This window comes from Suncus etruscus, chromosome 1 (assembly GCF_024139225.1).
Source record: "Suncus etruscus isolate mSunEtr1 chromosome 1, mSunEtr1.pri.cur, whole genome shotgun sequence".
NCBI classification, from domain to species: Eukaryota; Metazoa; Chordata; class Mammalia; order Eulipotyphla; family Soricidae; genus Suncus; species Suncus etruscus.
Genome location: NC_064848.1, coordinates 121,731,421 through 121,751,293, shown reverse-complemented (window position 1 = coordinate 121,751,293; position 19,873 = coordinate 121,731,421). Strand labels below are relative to the sequence as shown.

The 19,873-nt window shown below is 34.7% G+C and overlaps 1 protein-coding gene across 1 annotated transcript in view; it reads left to right on the top strand.

Moving 5' to 3' along the window:
- BMT2 (base methyltransferase of 25S rRNA 2 homolog) overlaps positions 1–19,873 on the top strand; it is a 67,662-nt gene that overhangs the window by 34,796 nt on the left and 12,993 nt on the right. The window contains exon 3 of the mRNA XM_049783498.1: positions 13,778–13,948. Within this exon, the coding sequence (XP_049639455.1) occupies positions 13,778–13,948 (171 nt within the window). The remainder of the gene's footprint in view (positions 1–13,777; positions 13,949–19,873) is intronic.

Below are 19,873 nucleotides of genomic sequence, written 5' to 3'. Positions count from 1 at the left end.
AAACCAGTGTAGCCATCTCTGACTGATTCTATTGGTTATCTTCTTAAAATTCACCTGATTCTCCAATAGTTTAATTCCTATTAAAAATTCACTTGTATTTCTTCTAATATCTGTATCATATTTTATTATACTGTGAGATCTCTTACCTATTTGGAATTCAATCTGCATTTGTGTTGAAATTCAGAAAGAAAACTACCTTAAATATTTACTTCCTATTTTCTTTTTTTAAATTCATATTTTCTGTAGAATTTAATTTCATACTCACTTTAGATACCAAGTTTTCCCACTTAGTTGGATTGTTTTAAGGTCTCTGGTCTCTTTCATTCTATCAGTTATCTACATGCAATAAAACGGTTTTAATCATAAAGGCTGATGTCTAAAGCATTTTTCTCTTACTGCTACCACCACTTTTCTTAAGGTTTTTTGATTTTGGTTATCTTTCTTTCCTTGGCTAGCGCTTGCAAGGCAGACACCTTACCTCTAGCGCCACCTCTCCGGCCCCTTATTTGTCTTTCTTTAATATATACTTTATAATCAGCTAATCTAAGTCAAATAATCACAATAAATTATTTTCATAAAGAAAAGACATCTAACATTTGAAGTTGAACCAAGTATATTCATATAAAGAGTATACATCTTGGGGCCGGAGAGATAGCATGGAGGTGAGGTGTTTGCCTTTCATGCAGGAGGTCATCGGTTCGAATCCCGGCGTCCCATATGGTCCCCTGTGCCTGCCAGGAGCGATTTCTGAGCCTGGAGCCAGGAATAACCCCTGAGCACTGCCGGGTGTGACCCAAAAACCACAAAAAAAAAAAAAAAAAAAAAGAGTATACATCTTTTGTTCTAGTCAAAAGTTTTTTCAGTAGTTTTTGAAGACTTTCCTGTAAGTGATAAGGCCTATTTCTTGCTATATTTTTGCTAATTATTTTATCATTTTGTTTATTATGAAAATGATCTTTGCTTTTTTCTAACAGATATTGTTTGGATATATTTTTTAACATTTTATGATTTGTTTTACGACCACATTTTGTGATTTTCAGAGAATAATTCTGGATTACTCCGGTGGTGTTTGGGGTACCAATGCAATGTAGAGGATTGAACCAGAAGGCAAGCACATTGCTGAGTATTGTATTTCTGGTTCTAGTAGCATATTTGAAATAAATTATTTTACTGTTGTGTTAGCTCATGATTGCTTCTGTTAGGTTGTTTAGTTATACAGATTCACACAAATTGGTTATTAATTATCAACAGAATTTTATCAACTTTTCTCCATTTGGCTAGTTCTTTGTCTTTTATATTGTATCTTACTCATGTAGCAACAATGTAAGTACTGTTTCTCTATTAAATAATTTTCTGACTTTTAAGGTTTAATAAATATAAATGTATGTATAAATACATAAATAAATGTATGTATGTATAAATGTATGTTAGGAAAATTAAGCAATCTATTGAGTAAGTTAATTAGGATTAGGTGCTAAATTTTTTTTTAATTTTTCATTATCTCCTTAAATTGATGAATGTAATAAATTATATTTATAAATTCTACTTGTATTCCTAAATTATGTGTTTTTTTGTTATGCTTGTCTCTTCTGAAACAGATGCCATTCCATCTGTGGTAGGGCCATGGGGAAATACCAAATATCACCAGAAGATAGAACAGGTGTTAAGGAAAATAATAGAACAGAGCCTTTATGGAATTTCTATGGTATTATTAATTCTGTGGAATTTAGGGTCAGTTACTTTGAATCATTTTTGACAGAATTGGGGATGGAATAGCTGTTTTCTGTCTTATAGTAAGATCTAAGGCAGAGGAAATACTGGCACATTTTTTGAGTGTTTAACTTCTTGGCTTGCACATGAGAGTTGTGCTCCCAAATCATTTGTTTATTATTTTAAGGAATTAGCCACCCTTTGCAAAGGCCATTTGTACTGGATCAGTAGGGCCCCTCCTACAATAGGAAACATCAGAAGATAATAGAAAAATTAAAAAAAAAGATGAAAAAAGGGTTCTCTGATCCACCCCCCCTTATTTTGGACTACTTGTGCTTTTTGGTGAAGTAAATCTTTCCTAACTTTCTATTCATTCATTAAAGTGATTTGTATTTGCTTAATCTTTGTATTTCTATCAGAGCCAAGTTTAATAAATTTCCTGTTTTTAATATTTTCCTCAAAAATAACTTATTTCACCTACGTTTCAGTTTTATTTCCTTAGGGTTATGTATGTTAAAGAAACTGTTCTTATATTTGTTGGGGTTTTGCTGGGGTTTAACTCATTAATAATATTATCCTTTCTGTAGTTACTGTTCTTTTTTTTTTTTTTTATTCCTTTGAGTTAGATATTTGTTTCATTTATTTTTACTACTTAAAATTTTTGCTATCAATGTTAAAGAGCCTGAATTGTCCTCGGGTGACTACTGTGGTTGCATTCTGTTTTGGAGAGTTTCTCAAGGGCATGATCTTCCCAGGCAATGTTCACAGTCAACTGGACAGGAGGCTCTAGACTTGTCTTTCAGTTTAGATTTGTCTGGTTGTTTCTTTGTGTTTAGTTTCAAGTTAAGCATACTACTGGCAAGAATATTGCATAGGTAGTTTGATGTACTTCTTGATATATTGCATCATATCAGACATCCTATTTATTGAGTCAGATTTTTAGCCTTTTTGGGGTTTTTTAGAGCATTTAAAATTACTGCAAATTGAGGGGGGAGGGGTGCAGATCATTTTTGCCTGTGCCCTGCCCACATACACACAAGCTCTCCTACTTTAAACGTCTAATTACCTAGGAACATTATCCAAAGACAACAGATTATATAAAAATTTCTTTGGTGTTTTAAAGTTTTTATTCTGTAGATTTGATAACTGTACAAGCTTCTAAACAGAATACTTTGAAGAATAGTTGCACTGCTATAAAAATTCTTTATGTTCTACTGTTCACCAGTTATTTCTCTTTGCCATAGCAGTGCTGACTTTCTTTTGATTTGAGAGACCACACCCAGTGATCCTCAAAACTACTCCCAGCTTTGTGGTGGGAAGTGCTGTGAGAGTAACAGGTTTAAACGTAGGCAAGCATGCACACAGTCCATTGAGCTATCTCCCTCATCCACTGCAACACTGCCTTTCTCCTGTCTTCTTTGTACTGCCTTTTCTAGGATTGTCATATAATTAAATTATAGTTCAGACCATTTCATATTGATGTCTTTCACTTAATAATATGGCTTTAAGGTTTCTCTGTTTCTTTTCATAGCTTAACAACTTAATAACTTTTTAGCAGTAATTAGTAGTCCATTGTCTGGAGCATCAAAGTTGCTTCCAAGTTTCAGCAATTATGAATAAAGCTACTTTAAACATTTCTGTGTAGATTTATGTGTGAATATGTTTTCAACTCTTGATATCGTGGTGCACAATTGCTGGATTATATGTTAAAAGTATGTTTAGTTTTATAAGAAACTGCAAAATTGTCATTCAAAGTGAAGTATTCTCTGTTATGAATATAATTGAAAGCTTCTTGCTACATAACTTCACAAATATTTGATGCTGTCTATGTTCTGGATTTGGCCATATAGTGGTACCTCACTGCTGTGGGGTTTTTTTAGATTTTAGTTTTGTCAGTTTTAAAATATTACAGGATTTCAGAAGTTTAGTTTCATATCTTTACGTAATTGACACCATTCCCACTGCAAAATTCCAGTGCCATCCCACCACCAGAAAGAGCCTACTTTTCATTTCTGTCAGCTTTTCCTTTTGTCTTTTGCTCTGACTACCCACCATAGTTTTCAGTGATCTAAAAGTTGTTTTTCTTGCCAATTTGCTTTCTTTCTTTAATATTTCCTTATTTCACTTAATATAATTACATAAAAATACAGTTGGTTCCAAAGGAAACAATTTTATCTTTTGGCAAAGTGTTACTCTATTTAGTATTTATACTGAAAGATGCTTTTTCTAGTCATCTGTTGATAAGTTGTGGTTGATTTCATGTTTAGGACATTGTGAAAATATTCTTTCAATGAATGTTTCAGCCTATTTCATATTAAAGGATTGTTTTACATCCTCACCAACATATTTTTATTATTTTTAATGTAAAAAATCCCATAGGTGAGGTTATAACTCATTATTTTGATTTTTATATTTTTCAAAACCCTTTTTTCAATGCATAATATAAATATTTCTTCCTTTTGCCAGTTTGTCCTTTTAGTTTTTTTTTTTTTTTTTTGCTGATTTGAATCATTTTGATTTAGTATGTGCCATTTATCTATTCTTGCTTGCTTTTGATACATTTGCAATTAGTTGAGTCTTCAAATACATGTTGAGGTCTTGTAGTGTAGTACTTGCTTTCTATATGTTTTATAGACATATATAATACATATTTCTTTTTTATAGTTTAATATATTTAATAGCTTCAAGTTTGATAGTATAAACCATAAATTTATCTTGAGTTAGTTTATAGTGTTTTAAGTGTTGTTAAGTTAGTTTGTAGTATTTTATTAAGTGTTGTTTTTTATCCACTCACTGTCTAGTTTTCCTAGTACCATTTGGAAAACTCTTTGTCCATGAGATTTCTTTTTATCTTGTTTGCTTTTTGGCTTTGTTAACATAGAACTGATATATGTGTGTACATATGTATAGGCATATACATATATGATGGATTTGTTTCTTCAGTCTGCTCCATTAGCCAGTGCCTACTTTTATTCCAATGCAACATTGTTGTAATTAGCATCTCTTGTAATATGGTTTGAATTCAGGGAGCATGATGCCTCCACTTTTCTTGAAACTTTCTTTGTTCATTGATGTGGTCCTTGTAAAAGTGAGCTTTAAAACTGTTTTTGCCGTGTCCCATCATTCTGATAATTCACCTCTGTATTGTTCCCAAGAAATTTTTTATTTGAAGAAAATCAGTGAACCTTCAGAAAGATGTTTAGTCTTGTCATGTTCGGTGTTTTTCTATTTTATTTTTGTTTTGTTTTGTTTTCTGTTGGTTTTTTTTTCGTTTTTTGTTTTTTGTTTTTTTTTTTTTTTGGTGGTTGATTTTTGTGGTTAGTCTTTTATCATTATAGTGAAAAAAGTCATAATGCTTGATATGATTTCAATTTTCACATACTCATTACAACTTCTATGTACCAGTTTGTGCTATTTCCTTGAGAATATTCCATATGCAATTGTGGAGACCATGTGTTCATTTGTTTTTGGGAAATCGTTAAAACAGTGTTGAATGTTTTAGAGGCAACTATGTCACACATGCTGGGCCTTTGCACATTACCTTTCCTTTACTATAGAAGCCTTTAGGGCCGGAGCACAGCAGTAAGGCAAGCATTTGCCTTGCATACAGCCAATCTAGGATGAACCCAGGTTCAATTCTGGGCATTCCATATGGTCCCCAAGCCTGCCAGGAGCGACTTCTGAGCGCAGAGCCAGGAGTATCCCCTGAGCACATACAGGTGTGGCTCAAAAACTAAAAAGAAAAAAGTCTTCAATATGATTTTATTAGCAATTACTTTTGATAATGGTATGTTTTCATGTATGCAGTTTAGGATTTAAGAATATTTGGTGTTTTTCCTGCTTCCTATTTTTTAGTTTGGGAGATACACAACCTTTATTTATTTTAATACAGTCTTTGCTTCCTTTTCTTCTTATAACTGATATTTTTCTTCCTAGTGGAATCTGAAATCTTAAACACATTATTCATCTTACTTGTTCTCTGCCTTTTGAGTTGTTGTGATTGTATCCTCACACCAACCCCCACCCCATGGTAAATTTTATACTGCTGACCAGGAAACTATTTGTAAAATTGTTTTCTATCAATTCCTTTGATGTTTACCAAAGCTAGTTAGGTATGTCTGTTGCAAGCAACAAAAAATTAGGTTGAGTTTTATGATCCATCTAGCCATTCTCTCTTTTGATTGATGTGTCCAGGTTGTTAATATTGAGATTATTGAAATGAAGGAATTCAATGCACTAGTTTAAATGGATTACAGTTTTTAAAGTATTTTTTAGAAGTGTTTTCAACACTTCTTGGCATCTTTTATTTTCTTAACCTGTGCTTAGAAATCAGCCTTTATGGGGTGGTCAGATTCTAATTGCCTCTTCTTGGTTATGCCCACTCAATAAATTTGCCTTGAGATTACCAAATGATTTACCTCTGAAATCCTCTGTATATATATGCACAAACATGTTATTTGTTTGATTTCACTGCTCTCTGGATTCTTTGTCTTTGGCTTTTATTATTTTAATTATTAATGACTTTGAATTCATCTAATTTTGTTCTCTTTGAAGCCATAGTATCTTGAATCTGGGTTATTCAGTTCTCAGAGTGAGAAAGTTCTCAGTAAAAATTTCTCTAAGCAATAGTTCTTCCCATATTCTTTATATCTTTGAGAGAGGATTACTAATAATTTGCATTGTACTACTCTTGATACAGTCTGTTACACAATAATTTTTAATTTCAATGAAGTTTAGCTTCTTGATTTTTTATTATTTCATTGTAAATTCGGTGTTGCATCTAAAGAGTTATTTTCTCTTTTTTAATTTTTATTGTGGTCAAAGTGAATTCCAATCTTTCACAGTAATATTTAAGGCACATAGTGACAGTGAATGAGAGGCATTCACACCACCAGTGTTGTCCTCCCTCCACCCCTGTTCCCAGCATGCATCCCATATTTGCCTCCTTTACCCCCATAATACTAGTGTAACTGCTCCCCATTTGTACAGCTTGTTGTAGATTGGGTATTGATTTTGTTGTCGTTGACTTTGGGTTTAGTGTTCATGTCTGATCATTTTTTTTATTTCCACTAAATGTTCATATGACTATCTGGTCCTGGTATCATCCATTCCCCCACCCCAAATTATGAGGCTGAACAAGATGATTCCAGTAATGTGGTTTTGTTGGAGATAAAAGAAAAGGGAAGAGTGAAAGAAAAAAAAATAGGAGTTCGTGAAGGTGTTATAAATATCAAGTTAGAAGAAGAAAAGGAGAAAAGAAGAAAAAGGTAAAACAAGACAAAAATGAAAACAACAAAGCAGTAGCAACAATAATACAAAAAAAGAACAAACAAAAAATTCAGAACCAACAACTATAAAAACAAACAAAAAAAAAAACAAGTCAAAACAACAACGAAGTCAAAAAACCCAAACCCAAAAAATAACCAAACCAGGAACTACTTAAAAAGGTTTTTGCAAAGGCACAGTATTAGTAAATTTGAAAGGGAATTCCCATGGCCTAAAATATACAGAGTTTCTCTGCCCTTGAAACATACTGCCATGGGAACAACTGCAGGCTTTATACACGCTCATTTTCACACCCCAAGGTCTTTTTATAGTGCTAGGAAACTTTCTGTTCAGTTGTGGATGATAACATCAGGCCTTTATAGTTAGAGATCTTGGTATTTGTGTAGGTCATAGGATGAAGGCTAATCAAGAGTTTTTCTTTACTATTCTAGAAGTTCTGATCCATCACTGTTGTTGTAATCAGTCTTCTGTTATTAGTGCTCTTGTTTTTTGCTCAGATCCTAGGACAAAGCCTGGGATAGAGTCTTTCAATGTGGTTCCAGAAGTTTTGCTTAGTCACAGTTGTCAAAGTCAGACCTCTGGAATTAGAGATCTTGGTTTTTTGTATGACTTCTAGGCCAAGGTCTAAACTAGGATCTTTTCTCATTGGTTCCACAATAGGTTCTGCCCAGACCATGTTTGTTAAAATCCATCTTCTGTAGTTAGCAATTTTGGTTTTTGCATAGAGCAGTGGATGACATGTCTTCTGATTTCATCATACCATTTAGGTGATGAGATATGGCAACCCTCTCTTAGATTAAGTTCTTGCCGTTTCCTCATGTCAGAATGTCATATCAAAACTGATGCAAGTTGGTGCCAGAGCAGTATTAGAAATTTCCCAGGGAGGAGTTTGGTTTCTGGTGCTGTTGCTGGGACCTGTGTCGGTTCCACATCTGGCTTCTGGGATTTTGGGTTGGATGGTCGTTGTCCAATCATATGGAGTCTTAAGTTGGGTTCACATGACACATGCTCAGGGTCGGAGGTGCCTCTGTATTATAAAATGTATTGGTTCTTATCCCTAGTAGATAAGAGATCGTTTTTATATGTAAGATTTCCCTTTTTTTTAGTATGCCTTTGCAATAAATGGTGCCAAATTATATTGCTGGTACATTTGGGGGTAAGAATGTCAGGCTACACAATCTCTGTGCCCTGGTTTTGACCTGAGCTTTTATCCCAGGCAGGAGGTTTTCTTGTAGGTTTTCGTACCAAGCAGAACCAAGACAGGTGAAGTTAAAAAGGAAAAAGAAAAAAAATATATATATATATGTATATATATAGTAGAAGAAATAACTAAAAATAAATTTAAGAAAGGAATTAAAGAAAATACGTTATTTAAGAGGCTCTTACATTTGAGAATCAACAGACTAAGTGGTAATATTATAAAGGTATTAAACATATAAAGGACATATAGGCTTCCCAATTAAATCTTTTGAAATATTCTTGTGAGGAGTGAAATCCAAGGTACATTTTCATCACACACCATGGGCTTGTTGAGTTTGAGAAATGATTTGCGACCATAAGGGATCAGGTAGTGTCATTGGGTTGGGGTATGTAACAGTCTACATTTGGGAGGGTGAGAAGGAGGACCAGAAAGTATGAGTCATCAGGAGTGTTGATTGTTGTTTCTTGCTGGTATATGAGATATGGGACTGAGAGGGTGTCCTTTCACTTTGGGAGCTGGGTGGTGGCTTATGGGGCCAGGAGGTCCATCTCAGTACCTAATGAATTAAGAAGTGAGGGTAAAGAGGGTTAAATAAGGAGAGATGTTGGATCAGGGTTGGGGAGGTAGTGAAAGGATATTAGGATTTCTGAAAGAAAGAGGGGGATAATATATAAGAGGGGCTGTATACACTTTAGGCATGGATTGTTTACATTTTAGGTTTGGGAATCAGAGGGGAGTCCACTGTCTACAAACTCATGCCCACATAAAGACAGACATTAGTGATCTATTCTTAGGTTGTTGTTAAAATCCTGACCCTCCTAGGCTGGGTCTGTGCTCTTAAGAGATAAACTTGAGTTAAGAAAAGATAATAATTGGCTTAAGATATAGATTAGGAGAGAAAGAGGGGGGAAAACAAAAGATAAGAGGGGAGAAAAAAAATAAGTAATTACAATAGAAATAAGTTTTAAAAAGATTGAATTGATAAAGAAGAATCAAGGAGAGAGGGAAAGAAGAAATAGGGACAAAAAGAGAAAGAGAGAGAAAAAAGGAATATAAAGGAACTGTAGTAGTTTGCAAAAATGTGTTTGATGAATGGGACCTGTAACATAAGTTCTGTGGTGTGCCATTGACTGCTCCAGTGGTCTGAATGATCATATGCTTTGGATCCTAATAGAAGATCCATAAACAAAAGAAAACGGGTAAATTAGAGTATTTTATCGAGATATTGTCATAATGAGCACTGTATATGCCAGCAGTGGTCCTCAAACTATGGCCCGCAGGCCACATATTGTATTTGTATCTGTTTTGTTTCTTCATAGCAAAATAAGATATATGCAGTGTGCATAAGAATTTGGGCCCGGAGAGATAGCACAGCGGTGTTTGCCTTGCAAACATCCGATCCAGGACCAAAGGTGGTTGGTTCGAATCCCGGTGTCCCATATGGTCCCCCGTGCCTGTCAGGAGCTATTTCTGAGCAGACAGCCAGGAGTGACCCCTGAGCACTGCCGGGTGTGGCCCAAAAAAAAAAAAAAAGGAATTTGTTCATAAGTTTTGTTTTTACTATAGTCAGACCCTCCAATGGTCTGAGGGACAATGAACTGGCCCCCTGTTTAAAAAGTTTGAGGACCCCTGGTATATGGTATCCAATATGATTGGACACCCATGTTTAAAATTAGGGTGTCCACCCTATGTTTTCAAGGACCACTGTGGACATAAAAAGCTGAAGTGTTATTTTTTACCTGGTAAAATTGTGTCACTAAAACATTGTTAGTAATCACTACAGCAGGTGTCCAATGCTTACAATCATTTTCTGTACCTGGTTCTGTGGATAAATCAGTTAGGACCTTATTATAGGTCTTTGTAGTTAGAGGTTGATTGCAAACTTGTTCACTCTAAACTGCTGTTTTCACTGTTGCTGGTTTCTTTAAGTTATAATGGATAGTCACAGCTTTGTTTTGCTTCCTTTCTACTTCATTTGAACACTTCTCGTTACATGTTGGTACCTACAGTGTTTGGAGTTTCTGCCCTTTTGACCCTTGTATTTGTTCATGGAGTACTATATGTAAATGTATCTATTCTATATACATCAAAGAAATGCTATCATTCTGTATTTATCCTTCTTCTGGCTTACTTCATTTAACATAATATTTTCTAGATCCACTCATGTTGCTGCAAAATCCATGATTGTATCATTTTTAAGTGCTATGTAGTGTTCCATTGTGTATAAATACCACATCTTCATGATCCACTCATCTGTTGTTGGTCATTGAGGTTGGTTCCAAATTTTGGCTATTCTGCTGAGTGCTGTGATAAATAGTGGAGTTCATGCATGCTTTTGGGATGGATATCCTTTCTTCTTGGGGATAGATACCCAGGAGTGCTATTGCCAGGTCATATGGTAGCCCAATTCTGAGTTTCCTAAGCACCCTCCATACTGTTTTTCATAGGGGTTGAACCAGACAACATTCCCACCAGCAGTGGATGAGAGTTCCTTTCTTACCACATCCCCAACAATAGAGATTGGTCCCATTATTTTTGATGTGTGCCATCTTCACTGGTATAAGGTGGTACCTCGTTGTCTTGATTTGAGTTTTCCTAATGATGAGTGATGGTGAGCATGTTTTCATGTGTTTATTGGCCAACTGTCGGGGTCTTCCTTAGAAAGTGTCTATTCATCTCTTCTCCCTAGTTCTCTGTGGTTTTATTAGGTTTTGTGGAGCTTACCATTTTAAAAAGTTATTTTCAAACCCAGGCACATCTCTGTTTTCTTAAAAAAAATTTATAAAACTAGTACTTTTCTGGGGTCAAAGAAATAGCACAGTAATAGAGCATTTGCCTTGCATGTGGCCAACATGGATGGACCTGGGTTCGATTCCCAGCATCCCATATGGTTCTCTGATCCTACCGGGAGCAGTTCCTGAGCACAGAGCCAGGAGTAACCCCTGAGCACCACTGGATGTGGCCAAAACAGACAAACAAAAACTAGGAATATTCTGGTCCATATTTACATTTAATATATTTTTTAATTTTTTTAAATAATTCAATATCTGCATGTTTATTTTATGGGGGAACAGTTGATAGCTATCCAGCTCAGTATCATTCATTGAAAAAAGTTGTCTTTATTGTATTGCCTTTACCTTTGTCAAAGCAGCTAACTATATTTAAATGAATCATTTTATCAGTTCTCTACTCTGTTCCATTGTTCTATTTATTTTTTTGCCAATACCATACTGTCTTAATTACTGTAGTTTTGTATAGTGTCATTGAAGTCAAGCTGTCGGGTTTATTATCCTTCATTCAGTATAGTATTGGATAATCTAGGTCTGATTCCTCTCCATTATAAATTTAGAAAGCAATTTGTTGATATCCATAAACTAGTTTGCTGTGATTTGATTGGGATTCGCTAAATGTATAGATCAGTTTTACAAGGACCTATATCATGACTGCTGGCTGTTTCTATTAATATGCTTGATATGTATGCCCATTTATTTCCTTAAACTATGGCTTTAAATTTTTAGTTATAATATTTTTGTATCTGTAATATCTTAATTATATGTAACTAATATTCAAAGTTCTTTTTGTTGGGTTTTTTTTCTTTTTTTGGTTTTTTGGCCACACGCGTTTGTCATTCAGGGGTTACTCCTGGCTATGTGCTCAGAAATCGCCCCTGGCTTGGGGGGGGGGCACATGGGATGGGGGGGCGCTTGCAAGGCAGACACACCTTACCTCTAGCGCCACCTCTCCAGCCCCATAATATTCAAAGTTATGGGGAGAGATTTTATCCACTAAAGAGTTTTGATTATCTTCCCTTTTAATAGAAACTTTTGTATTTTGTCTGTTTTATGTAGATGCGTGGGTAGAAGTTTAGGTGGCTTGCTTTGTTTCTTATTCATTTATTTATTTATTCTGTTTAAAGGGGCTATATCCAACAATGCTCATGACATAATCCAGGCCATAAACTCAGGATTGACTCCTGATGCAGTATGGTGGGAAGGAGAGATGGGTCATATGGGCTGCCAGGAATCAAACCCAAGTCAGCCTCTTGCAGTGCAGGTATAGCTGCTATACAATTGCTTCAGCCCCAGCTTTGTAGATGTCTTAATTTTTGACAAACTTTTCTCAATTGTTATGAATATAAAATGGCAATTTTGTGGTTCCAAGACTATATAATATCAGAACAATTGAATGTGCTTCACCTACTGAAAAGCTAAGAAGCAGACTTTTTACCTTTGTGTTTTATTCCAAAGTAAAATGTCATATGATTGAGGTTTTATTTTAGTATTAAATCTAAGGTGAGAAAGGGTACTTTTTTTTTCTAGCCGCCCTGAAAAGGGCCTTTGGTTTTCGGTTGGTTTGGATGGAGACAAAGATGTGCTCAGCCCCCGAATCCGTTGGCGCAAGGGTGCAGCCCTGGCGCTTGAGCGCATAGACCACGTCCATGGTGACGGTCTTGTGCTTGGTGTGTTCGGTGTAGGTGATGGCGTCGCACTTGACGTTCTCCAGGAAAACCCTAAGCACACCGCAGGTCTCCTCGTAGGTGAGCCGCGAGATGCGCTTGACGCCGCCGCAGTGGGCCAGGCGGCGAATGGCAGGCTTGGTGATGCCTTGGATGTTGTCGTGCAACACCTTGCGGTGCCGCTTGGCGCCGCCCTTGCCCAGGCCTTCCCGCCCTTGCCGCGGCCAGACATGGTCTCAGACGCTGTGGTCCCATTTTTAAATTAGTGTAAAGTGCACCTTACTTTTCTTAGATGATTTCAAAGGGTATGATAGCTTTTTATTGATCACTACTGTCAAGATCAGATTATTATCAATATTATCACTACTCCAAAAAGTTCCATCATAGAACTCAGTCCTGTCCAACCCCTAATTCTACAAAACCACTAATTCTCTTTTTCTCTCTAGATTAAATTTCTAAAGTTCTCTTGTTTTTAATTGGCTTGTGAGTCTTGCATGATTTGCCGTTTTGGAATCCCTCTAGAATTACCTAATTGCCACACTTTTCTCTAACTCTCCACAGGATCATTTTCCTGAGAACATCCATCCTTATTCTGTCTAATACTTTGGATTTAATTCTCTATGAACTAACACTCATCTCTTTAAAATCATGTTTATGTTATTCCTTTTTTTTTTTTTTTTTTTGCGTGGGGTGGAGAGGAAGCTGGTTCCCCCCATCAAGGAGTTACTCTTAGCTTTGTACCCAGGAATTACTCCTGGCTGTGCTTGGGGGACCATATGGGATACAGGGGATTGAGCACAGGTTGACCACATGTGAGGAAAGTTCCCTCCTTGTTGTACTTTCTCTCCAGCCCTCCTTGTGTTATTTGTACAAGAAAAGCTTTCTTCTAAACACACTTCTTTGCCTGATATATTCCTACTTTTCTTGTTAAAATATCTTAACTGATTTTAGACTGGTTTTGGCATATATATATGTTTTATCAAATCTATTTTAAATACTTTTTCTTTTTACAACTCTGAACTCCTTGAAGAAACCTCTGCTTTTTCAGTTTTCAGTTTTGCTTTTTTATTTTTGTCTTCGTTTTACACTATATCTGGTTCGTATAACTTCATTTTGCTTTACAGTGTATGCAGAGAATATTTCCAAAATGGTGGGAAGAAAAAAGCACTTGAAAAAGATGAAAAAAGAGCTGTGCTTGCCACTAAGACCACTCCAGCCTTAAATACACATGAGTCTTCTAAACTTGAAGGTCATTTAACCAACCTCAGCTTTACAAACCCTGAACTTATAACTGAGTAAGTGCTCTTTTCTACTTTTAACTAATATTTTCTGTGGGACCAATGATAATAAGGCAGAATGATGTTGTGTTTCATGCCAATTTTTAATACATGTGTGATATAATGTTTTATCCCAAGTAGTGAACAATTTGTTTATTTTCTACTAATAGGTTAAGGAATGAAGGTGAGTTAGAGCAATAGTATAGCAGATTGGACATTTGCTTTGCCATGTGGCTGACCCATATTCAATCACATATGGTCCCTTGAGCCCCCCCCCCAGGAGTGATTCCTGAATGCAGAGAACTTCTGGCTATGCCCCCCCCCAAAAAAAGAATGACAGTTTATATTATAAAGTAGAAGACTACTGTAAGTTATATGTTTAGCTATTTGAAACAAAGGTAGGGTATCTGGAAAAGTATTGATTCTGTACCAAAGTTTGTACTCTCAAAAATGAGAGTAGTTCATTAAATGTCAATAATAGTTCTATGGCAAATCAAAGAATCAGAACAGAAAACTTTATTTGGACATACTTAAAGGGATGACTGACTAAGAAATTAGAATAACCTTGGAGAAATATCTTCTGTGCTGGAGTATTCTTTTCTGTGTAAAAACAGAATGATACTGTATTGTCTCCTACATGTTTCAAAATGAAAAAACCTATAAAATATGCAAAGGTCTGAGCTTTCTACACATAGCAATAGATATTGAGAATCAAAGTAAAATGTTTGGCTAGACTTATAAAATACATAGTTTGTAAAGGCTCGACTGGAAAATTTTATTAGAATACTGCAATTCAGACTTCTAAATTTATGTGTAAAGGAAAATAATGGTAGATAAAATTGCTGACATCTTAACACAATTGAAGACAATGTCACCAAGCTATCTAGATAGATAGATAGATAGATAGATAGATAGATAGATAGATAGATAGATAGATAGATAGATAGATAGATAGATAGATGATAGAATGATAGATAGATACCCAGTTATATATATAACTGAATTCCTCACAATGTACGAATATTTCTTATCAAGTCTAGTATCACATAAGAATGTCATTAATAAAGCAGCTTATAAACATTTTATATGCCACATGATGAATTGAGAAGTTCACAAAAAGTATTCCTGTGCATACTATGTATGATAAGATGATCATTAAGTAATTGTCATTTAGCCAGTTATTAGAAATGCGGGGGAGAGGCTACTCTGCTCACTCGATGGTTTGTTTTAGGAAATAGTTTTTTGAAAATGTTGTGTCTTGGGCCGGAGTAGTAACACAGTGGTAAGGTGTTTGCCTTGCACGCAGCTGACCCAGTACAGACACAGGTTCAATCCCTGGCATCCCATAAGGTCCCCAAGCCAGGTGTGATTTCTGAGCACAGATGGAAGATGGAAAATTAAAATTGTGGAACTTTAGGAAGTATAATATATTATGTTATGTTGTATATAATTATTATAAAAGTATTACACATAATTACAAGTATTGTAATATAGTATATAATATAACAACAGTATGTTATAATATGTTTGAGTATGGAAAAGACGATTCAGTGATAGGAGTTCAAAAGATGATTATTAATTGAGTGCAGATTCAAATGGTTTTCAGAGGTTTATAAAAGAATGATACTGAGTGGAGAGTTTAAGATATCTCTGGAAAATGCAACTTAGGAGTTCTACCAAAGTGATTATAACACGTTTTATTTTGCATGTGAAACTATGTACGTAAATTTTTGTGACTTATATATTAATATTCTGATTTTTACTTTACTAATATAGTAGCACTAGTAAATTAGGGACTAGAAAGAATAGCAATTAATTATGGTCTAAACAAAAATATGCATTGGCTCAGTTTAAAAATAAATCATGTTGGTGCTGCAACTTTATTCATCATCTCCTTCCTATCCAAAGCAGAATCACTTTCTTAATTAAAAAATATCTTTGTACTGTTGTGAAGAAATATTTAAAAGGCTATGCTTTACTTCCTCATTTTTTAGACAAATATTTCTAGTCCATATATTCTTTCTTTCTTCTTTTAAGTTTTTTCTTTGTTATGTAACCAACACTTGGTTGTTGTGGTCACACACTTCCATTTTGCTATGCCACTTGGATTGTACTCTCAGATTCTGAGGTGAAATGGAGATTAAAATCAGGGCTTTCTACCTATCAGATAGTCTATTACTATTTGAGGCTATCTACTCAATAGTAGGCTATCCACTATTTGAGCTGTCTCCATGCACTGTTCCATAATTTAATTCTTTAATTTTGTTTCAATTATTAATTATGCTTGCCAAATGAATTTTTTATTAGTTAAGACTTACCAAGTTAATTATGATAACCTGCCTAGTAATATTAAATAAACCTCAGAAAACATTTGCTAATTTTACATGTACATCTGTACATGTACATCTGTTTTCTTCCCTTTTTTTTTCAAATCTCTTGCACTTGTTTTACAAGCATAACTCATTCTTCATTTTCACATTTTTATGTGAATGTGCATAAATGTTGCTCTGTTAACTATCATGCTTTAAGGATAGAGCAATGGACATTTATTTTTACTCTTTGTGTCATGCATATAATCCCATTTTTCCAAGGTTCCAGATAAACTACATTTTATGTTTGAGTACGTATCTTGAACATAGTTGGTTACTTTAACCAAGACAGTGAAGACTCATATTCAGAGGAAAGTCAATTAAGACAAATTTTAACTTGTGGAATGCTTAACGATTAATACACTTTTTTATTTTATTTTAAGACACTGTGATTTGTGTTGTTATTCATAGTTGAGTTTTGGGTTTATGATGTTCCAGCTCTAATCTCACCACCGTGTTAATTTCCCTCACCAATGTCCTAGCCCCACCTGCCTCCTTGGCAGGCACATTTTTAAGTTAGTTGTTTAGTTTGACTTTTGTGTGTTTAGTGTTGTTGTTCTAGGGTTTAGGTATATAGATAATACCACACCTCAACCCCACTGATGAATACACTATAATTTTTATTTTACTACTCTGCCTAAAAGTAGGCTGACAAAAGCTCAGGCTTGTCTTATGCAGAGCTAGTTTGTACTTGTTAATAGTGCTTCCTTTCAGGCTTTGTAAGTGTCCCAATTGGACTAGAAACCAAATGAAGAGTCTACCTGTATGTAATACACAGAGCCTATGGTATAACCATACTTATACAGTAAGAATAGATTGAGAATAAACAAAAGTAAAGATATTGTAATCTGTCAGATGATTTTTATTTCTCACAGGTATTAAAAATTATTTTTTCATGAGTAACAAAGCAAAATTTAAAGGTAAGAGATGTTTGAATTGAAAATAGATATTGTCTGAAAAGTCTATATTTGAAAGACCAAAAAACTAGTGATTGTAGCATGAGGTATCCAGGAGTCTTATCAGTAGAAATGTAAATGTTTATACTCATTCAAAAAATGCAGTTTCATAGAAAAATAAAGATTTGTGCCTGTTAGAATTATTATACTTTGTTTTATGAATCATCTGTAGAGTATTATTCAAAAGCTTTTGATATATACAAATTATGTTACTGTAGCAAAAGAAAAATGTGGAACAGGTGAATTTTACTTAGATTCTAAATGTGCTAAATATAAATACATTGGATCTATGAAAACTCTTTATGTGCTTTAGTTAGTATCTTTTACACAAGAATTCCAAAAAACTGCTTAAAAGAGTGCAAGAGAATCATATGACAGTTGCGTTTTATTTAGTAACTAATGTTTTATTACTTTGAATTTTAAAATAAAATTATCAATTTTGTGCTTTATTCAGAATAAGTGACAATATCTTTCCAATGTTAGCCATGTTCTTTGATTAAAGTTTACAAAATTAAGTAGTTTCATTTTCAGCTTTTCAGTTATATCTAGTGAGTATAAAATTGGGAGATTGAAAATTTGCTGTTTCACAAATATAATTGAATTTTTGTACAAGTTGTACTAAGACTAATAATTGGTAAGCTCCTTTACCACTGTCATTTAATTTTCTGGTTATTTCCATGAAATAATAAAAGTACAATAAAGAACAATAAATAGTATAATTGACAGTAGCATATATAAAGAGAATCATGAGCATCAGTTTTTAAATACCCTAGCCTTATTATTTTTTTAATATTTAATGCTCTTTATTATTTACAAAATACAAAGTGAGCATGAGGGATCAAGTGACAAATTCAAAAGGGAAGAGACATTAAAAAACAAGGAGTCCAACTACAAAACAGCTCATTGTCAAAATTATTAGATAAGACCACACTGCTGTGTACAAATGTCAGAAATCTGGAAATATCCCTTTATAGAAGAGTAGAGGAAAATGTACTGAGTGTGTATCTAAATGTATCTATATAAAACTATTGCTTAGATATTATTTAACTGTTTTCCTACTGTGCATACAATATTAAGAATCTAAATTTTATTAACATGTTTAAAAGGCTGGTTAAAAGGGCCAGTGAGAAACACAGATAAAAAAGACTGATGCTAACATTAAACTGGAAAGGAAATAAACTCTACTGAAGTCATCTAGTATTTGGACATGGGCAGGATCTCTAGTTTGAGAACTACTGAGAATAAGTTTAGAGTCTTTCTAAACCTATCAAATGACTGATGGGGCCACTGGTTATTTAAAGAGATACAATGGGAGCCTTAGTTATAAACAGTAAACAGCCTTCTTGGGTTTCAGCAGGCTCTCGCCATGGCTACTTCTGTTTCACTAGGCAACTGCTATTGTAGAGCTCATTCATTCTTTCCTTCCTCCCCTTACTTCCATTCTTTGCGCTTCTCTCCTATTTTAAAGGACACTATCTACCTGTGAATTTGTCAAATTCAGGGTGGGTTTCTTTAGATTATCCACAGTATTGTCTCAGATTCGAAAATATTTCTTTGCACCAAATTAATAAAACATTATTACCCATTACTATATCATCTTGCTGCAAAAACTTTTAAATAAAAAGTACCTTCACAGTTATACTATCTGGTAATGTTTGACCAGATAAATACCTGGATTCTGCGGGCCTGATCAATCATTTGATTTGATTATATCAACTAAGCCATCATAGGTTGTGTGAATTTATGTGCATCACTAAAGTTAAATTTCTTTTTCATAAATCAAAATAAGGTTAATAAACTTAAATAGTAATTCTGATATGGACTTCTCAGAGAGACATTATTTTACATTTGGGGAAATACTAATGGATACCCATTACAAATTAACCTTTAAAAAAAACAATAAATTAATCATTTACAATTCAATGAAAATACTTATGAACGGGGCCAGAACCTGCCAGAAGCGATTTCTGAGCACAGAGCCAGGAGTAACCCCTGAGTGCTGCTGGGTATGACCCAAAAAACAAAAACAAACAAACAAAAAGGAGTGATACTGAAGGGGCCGGAGAGATAGCATGGAGGTAAGGTGTTTGCCTTGCATGCAGAAGGTCGGTGGTTCAAATCTCAGTATCCCATATGGTCCCCAGAGCCTGCTAGGAGAGATTTCTGAGCTTAGAACCAAGAGTAACCCCTGAGGGCTGCCAGATATGATCCAAAAACCAAAAAAAAAAAAAAAAAAATGGAGTAATAGGCTGTGAGATTTTTATACATAGCAGTTACTATCTTGAGGAAGGTTTCTTCCATACTTACTTTGCTGAGGGTTTTCATTATGAATGGGTGTTCAATTTTGTTAAATGCTTTCTCTGCACCAATTAAAATGATCATGTGTGTAGTATAAAATAATAAACAGACCCTTTAGATGGGCTTGGATGGTGGTGGATGGAGATAGAGACCTTTCTCCTCTAGACCAGGACCAAACGGTGGTCCCCAACTTCTGGATAGCGATGAGTAGAGAACTCACTCACAGGCAGGCTTCAGGAAATATCAGCTTCATTCATGCCCTAGCCAACATGTGTGGCTTCTCTCATAACCTGGATTTCTATTCAGCCCTTCATTGTACC